Source organism: Salvelinus sp. IW2-2015, linkage group LG11 (genome assembly GCF_002910315.2).
Source record: "Salvelinus sp. IW2-2015 linkage group LG11, ASM291031v2, whole genome shotgun sequence".
Classification (NCBI taxonomy): Eukaryota; Metazoa; Chordata; class Actinopteri; order Salmoniformes; family Salmonidae; genus Salvelinus; species Salvelinus sp. IW2-2015.
In genome coordinates, this window is record NC_036851.1 from 16,544,858 (window position 1) to 16,552,733 (window position 7,876).

General features: G+C 41.2%; 1 protein-coding gene across 2 annotated transcripts; it reads left to right on the forward strand.

Moving 5' to 3' along the window:
* The first annotated feature begins 1,215 nt into the window (after nt 1–1,215).
* On the forward strand, nt 1,216–4,100 carry LOC111969899 (protein LSM14 homolog B). Of its 2 annotated transcripts, none has more exons than XM_023996278.2 (8): nt 1,216–1,601; nt 1,770–1,933; nt 2,054–2,189; nt 2,426–2,614; nt 3,073–3,150; nt 3,230–3,391; nt 3,619–3,757; nt 3,841–4,100. In XM_023996278.2, the coding sequence occupies exons 1-8, from the start codon at nt 1,481–1,483 to the stop codon at nt 3,998–4,000; spliced, it is 1,149 nt and encodes a 382-aa protein (XP_023852046.1). In that variant the 5' UTR covers nt 1,216–1,480; the 3' UTR covers nt 4,001–4,100. The 2 variants fall into 2 exon arrangements, with proteins under 2 accessions (XP_023852046.1, XP_023852048.1); XM_023996280.2 differs by having other exon boundaries at nt 2,432–2,614.
* The last annotated feature ends 3,776 nt before the right edge of the window (nt 4,101–7,876 follow it).

Consider the following 7,876-nt stretch of genomic DNA (forward strand, 5'->3'; position numbering starts at 1 on the left):
GTCCCGGAACTGTGTTTAGCAACTGTCTGGGTTCCCGTGACCTGAGCTCGGACTCAAGAGACCCCACAAGATCACAAACGACTTTCTCGTCCACCTTAGTGTCCGACTATCATGACCAGGATGTACTGGGTGGAACTACAGGGAATAAAGAGAGTTGGGGAAATGGTGGAATGAACTGGATAGTACAAATTGTATTTAGCGTATTTCCATTCATATTCTAGATTTGCTCTATGCTACTGTATAACTGGGTTGGAACTTCAGCCCACAGGGATTCCGGAATGCATGCAGCGATTGGTGTTTCCTGATAATAAAGGGCGGAATAAATGGCTCCGACTATCATGACCAGGATGTACTGGGTGGAACTACAGGGAATAAAGAGAGTTGGGGAAATGGTGGAATGAACTGGATAGTACAAATTGTATTTAGCGTATTTCCATTCATATTCTAGATTTGCTCTATGCTACTGTATATATTAGATTATGAAATTATGGTTAGCGACAGAATTCGGACCATACATTTATGCAAATTCCCCGTTGTTGCGCATCTGGGTCTCGAGCTTCAACAGCTTCCGCTGTTTTTGTTCAGGAAGTTTGGAGCGACACTTTAGAAATGCATTTGAGGGRGGCGTGGCCAAACCTTCTCTGCCAACAACATTTTAGAACGCTGTCAAAACCACATTGGGACTGTCAACATATAGGAAAAGTTGTTTTCGGTGTGAAATAAATGTATGGAATTGATCAATGATAAACTATTTAGAGAATGTTCTGTTTTTGATGGCATAGGTTTGTAGCCTATCCTTTTTTTCCCGGATTCGCCTACTGCCGAAAAAAAACCGCTTACAGACAATGGAGAAAAATGTGCTAAATGTATGCCTCAAATAAAAAAATATATTAATACAACAATTGAAACAAATAAAAGCACAAATACTATGATAATAGGGCCAGTTTCCCATACAAAAAAGATTTTTGGTTCATATTTTATTTATATTTTTGCCCACAAATAGACTATTCAGAATTTTGGGGGAAAATGCACCCAAAATAAATGTAACAGATTGGGTTGCTTTTTGCATGAACGACTGAAAAAAATCTGACATTACAAAGTGCATCGGACACTTGACGCATGACGTCCCATCAATGATAGGCCTATGCAATATGGATAGCCTAAATGTGTAGGTCAATCGAGAAATCAGTTTCGAGTTGTCAGAAAACGTTTCGGCTATTCCTTAAATCCAACTAAAACATTGCTCTATTAAAGGGACTCGTTGCAGTGACACGATAATACTTTCATTTCACTCAAGCAGCAGGCTTGGCTAATGGAGGCTTGTCGCCAATTGGTTTTGTAATATAACGCACCTGTTTTCACAAATTGTGCACCTGCAGATACATTATAAATTCGAATTTGGTGTCAGCCTTCGGGGAATGCGGAAACAACGATGACTTGTTTTGAGAATTCGAAATAAAATACTACTGTAACAGCAACAATGAGCACCGGAACACCTTATATTGGAAGTAAAATAAGTCTAATCTCCAAGGCCGGGATTCGTTATGAGGGCATTTTGTATACAATCGACACGGATAACGCAACGGTGGCTTTGGCAAAGGGTGAGCTTTCCCTCAATTGAGGAGTTTCAGCATTAGGTTTAGCCCSGAATTTTGATGCTCCACGTTTGGAATGAACTACTCTGGCACGCTGTGTTTGGACCTACAGGCCTACATGCCTTGGGTAATAATCCTACTTCCAAAGGTACAATCTTGTCATTTCTTTTTCAGTTAAATCATTCGGGACAGAAGGACGGCCTACAGACAGACCAGTGCCACCCAAAGATGACATTTATGAATACATAATTTTCAGAGGGAGTGACATCAAGGACATAACGGTGTGTGAGCCGCTTAAACCACACCATGGTTTACCTCAGGACCCTGCCATTGTACAGGTAGGAGACAAGGGCTAGTACATTAACTTTGCTAAGAAAAAACATCACAGAATTGGCTTCCATGRATATGATGAAGCACACAGCCATCATAAGACTTAAGCATTTGTTTGCTTTTTGTAGTCGTCCATTGGGAGGTCCTTGTCCACATACCCATCCCAGGCCTCATACAGTCCCTACCGGAGTATGGTGCCTTCCTATAACCAACTGGCTGCCAGCTCTCTACTCAACCAGCAGTATGCTGCTTCCCTGGGTCTGGGTGAGTGAAATGGTCTTGGAGACCCTTGTAAACACACAGCCACCTTCATGATGTACTGTATTTCAAGATTGTCTTAATAGCCCCTAAACTGCTGAGGCCCTAATGCTTAACTGCTATTTAGCACATTTTCTTGAACTTTGTTTCCATGTYGTGTCTTATCTCAAGAATTCTGGGAAACATTCTGGGAAACATTAATGTCTTAACTCTTTCTCCATGTTTTCCGTGGCCTTCCTTAGGAGCAGGACTTCACAGCCTTCCAGCAAGACGAGGACCGATGGTAGAGCAGGCTGTCCAGACTGTACCAGCTGAGAATGCTGCTGAAAAAAGGGTCCAGTTAGCCTCCCAACAGCAAGGCAGAGAGTCTGGTTGGCTTTCCCAGCACTCTGGCAGAGATGGCCCTCCGTCTCAGAGGACTGCTTCCAGTGGTAAGSTCAGACAACTGGGATCAGGGCTTCTTGTACAGCGTGGGACATAGTTGGAGTACTCAACAGGAACACCTTTGTATTCATTAGTTGGATTCCGTTGCGAAACATTTAATCTCTTGCAGAATGTTTTGCAACGGAAACTTTACTATATGAAGCAAACRGAAAATAACCAGCGGGACCTACCTGAATTTGTCATAGAAACAGGTTTCGTTGCAAAATATTGAGTAAATGTTTTCTGTTGCTAAATGTTTTGCGACAGTATTCAACTAATGCTTACACCCATGTTCTGAAGTGTTTTTACTCCTGCTTTATGCATTCTCATCAATTGAGGGKGCAAGAGAACTTTAACTTGCACTTGTGTTATGAGTAATGCGACCGCATGACACTATAGTTGGCAATGCTGTCGTGATCTTAAAACAGACGTTGTGGTGCCCCCCTCATCCCTTGTCCATTTTTAGGTCAAACACTGCATGGCACAGCCCAGGAACAAAGGCAAGGTAATGATGAGAACCGCAGACCACAGAGACGAAGACAAGGTAATTAGCAATGTCATTGTCTATTGTAGAGATTTGCTTTTATATTTGTTAATGTCTAAATGTATCAATATGCTCACAGGCAATCGTAGGGCAAGGAACCGTGGGAGAGGTCAGCTTCTTGTAGGAAACTCAAAAGCCGGAACCTTACAATTTGAGTCTGACTTTGATTTTGAAACTGCCAATMCTCAGTTCCACAAAGATGAACTTGAGAAGGAGCTTCAGGAAAAGTTGACCATTAAAGGTACCTGCATACAAAGTGAATTCTCAAGTATTCCAAATTTGAAACCCAACTGATGCTCWGTGAAATGACAACCAATGGTATACATGCAGTAATCTAAACACTAAGTTGCTTAACTGCAGAGATAGAAATATAATGTCAATTTAACCACACCTAAAATGATTTGGAGTTGGTAGCCTTTCTCTTTTAATCCCTGTATAAGAATATGACCCTACGTTGTTCTCATTCAGACCCAGAGGAGAAGGTGGAGTCTGGGGTTAGTGAGGGCCAGAACACTGAGGGCACAGTGGAGGATCCTCCTGGGGAGAAGTTCTACTACGACAAAACAAAGTGCTTCTTTGACAATGTCTCATCTGAGATGACGTCTAGGTAGTAAATATGTACCTTATTAAAATTGTAAATAGTAGTGAATTAACAGGTGTTCTGATTCTGTCCCGCCCTGTGTCTCTCAGTAGGACCACCTGGGCAGAGGAGAGGAAGCTGAATGTGGAGACGTTTGGCGTTCCGGGCCGATTCCTGAGGGGCAGAGGATTCCGAGGGGACAATCGTGGGAGACGAGCTGGGAGGGCCAACCAGCGCCCCATGCCCAAAGTAGACAGTGCAAGGGTGTGAACAGGTGTGCAGTTACTTARCTCTTACTTACTGTAATAATGTTAGCTTTTATTTGCGTTTTAGTTCCCTAGATGCTTTCCTACTACCATCACTTGGCATCAGTCTATTTTTGTTTTATCTTTTACTGGTATTTATGTAAGAGTTGATACTGAAGTGTCCTATGATTCCTTCCCTTCCTCTTGAAAGACTTGTTCTTGGCCCTGGAGCCCTTCAATCCAAATGACGGTTAAGATTTTAAGTTGCAGTTTCTTTTCATTTTTCATTTGTGCCTTGTCAAATTTGTGTACGGAACTTCACTATTTGCGCAGGAATTGCAATTGTGTACATGGTTTGTGTTCAGAATCCATTTGCATTCATGGTAGTGCAATTTCTGTAAATATTAGAACATCATTCTTGATTTTGCCTTGTTTAAAAAAAAATCTGCAGGCATAATTCTTTAGGAAACGTTTATTTGGATTGGACCAAAGCGATGTACTTAAATTATTTCTTTTCTATTATTTCTTGTAAATAAACTAAGTTGGCATGTCTATTGACTGGCCAAATATGTACACATGGCTCTTAAAGGGTGATTTTTCCCACATGTTACATTTATGGAAATTGGTAATAGTTGTACAAAAGCAAAACTTTTTTTTTCTCTCTGTACTGAAAATGTAATTGCAACTGTGGAAAACTTGTATAGTTACTAATCCAGTAATAAACTACATGAGAAATTGCTTGTGGCCTGATTTAGCATAACCTGCAAACGGTAAAATCAACATTGAAATCTTTAATTTACATATTTTGATATGCTGTTCAAACTACTGTGTAGAATTAACCCTTAGCATAGGTTGTCCAACTCTCTCAGGTCAAGGATCTTGTACCTGGTGATGGCAGCTGTTTGTAATTGTGTACTTGTCCTCTAAGGTTCATAGTGGAAAACGTAGCATATAGGTATGAAATAAAGACCAAGCTAAAATGAGGCCTGTGTACTCTATATAATTGTGAAGTGGATCATTTTAAATGACACGTAATTACTGTATATATTGAGATGGCAAATACTGTTCCCCTTGATCACAACTTAGATCTTATGAATCATTGGCCTAAAACCTGTACAATTGMTGAGGAATAGTGATTCATCCCCAAAAGTTTGTTAAACAGTTTCTTATTGCCCAATCATAACTGTAGCCTCAATCTATCCATTGGATTTGTTGCATTCCTCCAATGTGATAACATCACTGATTAGTGGGTTTCTCATTTTCTTTAGGCAGCACTGGTAGCATATTGTGTACCTTGGCATTAAATTACATTGTCAACAAATAGTTAACTATAGTTGCGCCTTACTAAATTGTCAAGCCATACAAAATATTAATGCTTGTACATTCATAGGACTTCAGTTTAAGTATTACAACCTCAGTTCCTGTTTTCMCAATGTTTGAGTGAAGCAGGACATATCCAGAGTTGTCCACCAGCCATGTTGACTGCATCTCTCACAAGAGACTAAACCCCAGCAGGAAGAGGAGTCCGATACAAATGTTAATTGAAGTCTTTTCCAATAAATAAAAGCAGTACCACACATGGAGGCGATTATGACACATATGGTCACATTGGGTGACAGTTACTCGTCCCTTCTCTGGTGGCAGGTGGGCAGGAAAGAACAGTGAGGGGTTGTACAAGGAGAATGTATTGGCTTGCATACACAGGTTCACAGTGAAACCTTATGTAAGACAGACCTGTTGCTCAACACATTGAGGGACACTTCACAGATGACATTGAGTTGAACTTTTGTCAGATTAGGGGTGTTTTTTGCCACGGATTTAGTTGTCACAAACTTAAGGGGCATATTAAATGGAAGAATTTACCATATTAAGGGTCCATTACCCATTTTCCAAGCAGCTCAAATTGGAAGGGTCCTCTATATGGCTCTTGGTCCAGGTCAGAGGCTGCAATGTTGGCCCTGGTTGGCCCATCAGACACATGTCCAGTCTGCTCTCAGATGTGGGACGTTATCATTCTGGTCCTTCACAGGGTCCCTTAGCCTGTCATCAGTGGCTCACCTGTCCATTACGAAGTGAAGTTAATGTGCAAATACCATAGCGGGTGAAATTATGTCTTGCATTTTGGCACAGAATCAAACTCGTATATAAAACAACTCTTTCTGATTACCAATGATTGTATTCATGTTTTTACCATTGTCAACTGCATAGAGTGACTGTATACATAGTTGATCATGGAAGGTGACTCCAGTCTCTTGGCTGAAGTGACAAGACTTGTATGAGGTTCCACTGTCATCCAGTCATCCGATCATCACCCTTCACATACCTGAAGGCAGAAGTGTGGAAGCATATGTCAAGCAAAATCAGTGACTGATTAATGACTGATAGTTGTCAGCACCATAAAAGTATAACAAATGTCAATGGATAGGTCAAACTATTCTTACAAAAAAAATATGGAAATTCCTTATGCCTAGCATCATGGTCAATGGCAGTAAGTATCTCTACAGGGTGTCCAATCTCTGTTTTCTCTTCCATCATGACATCTTGGAAAGAGTCCAGAAACACTGGTGGGTTGTTGGCAGCCTCTACTTGAATGCATTTCTTAGAAGTGGGCTTTGGTCCGTCTCCTGACTCAGCATCGCTTGACACTACCATGCTGTGTGACTCACCTCCGGTGGTGTCAACAATCCAAAGCCCTGAGGCTGTTCTCTCCTTTACTGTACTGAACAAAAATATAAACACAACATGCAACAATTTCAAAGATTTTACTGAGAGTTCATATAAGGAAATCAGTCAATTGAAATATGTCCATTATGCCCTAATCTATGGATTTCACATGACTGGGAATACAGATACCATATGTTGGTCACAGATAATCTTTAAACAAAGGTAGGGGCATGGATCAGAAAACCAGTCAGTATCTGGTGTGACAACCATTTGCCTGGTGCAGTGCGACACATGTGCTTCACATAGAGTTGATCAGGCTGTTGATTGTGGTCAGTGGAATGTTGTCCCACTCCTCTTCAATGGCTGTGTGAAGTTGCTGGATATTGGCGGGACTCACTGTCATACACGTCAATCCAGAGTATCCCAAACATGTTCAATGGGTGACATGTCTGGTGAGTATGCAGGTAATGGAAGAACTGGGACATTTTCAGCTTCCAGGAATTGTGTACAGATCCTTGAGACATGGGGCCGTGCATTATCATGCTGAAACATGAAGTGATGGCGGCGGATGAATAGCATGTCAATGGGCCTCAGGATCTCGTCAAGGTATCTCTGTGCATTCAAATTGCCATCGATAAAATGCAATGATGTTTGTTGCCCGTAGCTTATGCCTGCCTATACCATAAACCCACCGTCAGCATGGGGCACTCTGTTCAAAACGTTGACATCAGCAAACCGCATACCCACACAACGCCATACATGTGGTCTGCGGTTGTGAGGCCGGATGGACGTCCTGCAAAATTCTCMAAAATGACGTTGGAGACGGCTTATGGTAAAGAAATAAACTTTCAATGCTCTGGTGGACATTCCTGCAATCAGCATGCCAATTGCATGCTCCCTCAAAAACTTTGGCATCTGTGGCATTTGTGTGACAAAACAGCACATTTTAGAGCGGAATTTCATTGTCCCCAGCACAAGGTGCAGCTGTGTACTGTTCATGCTGTTTAATCAGCTTCTTGATATGCCACACCTGTCAGGTGGATGGATTATCTTGGCAAAGGATAAATGCTCATTAAATGTAAATGTAAACACATTTCTGCACAGCATTTGAGAGAAATAATATTTTTGTGTATGAAACATTTCTGAGATATTTTATTTCAGCTCATGAAAGCAACACTTTTAAATGTTGTGTTTATTTACAGTTGAAGTCAGAAGTTTACATACTCTTAGGTTGGAG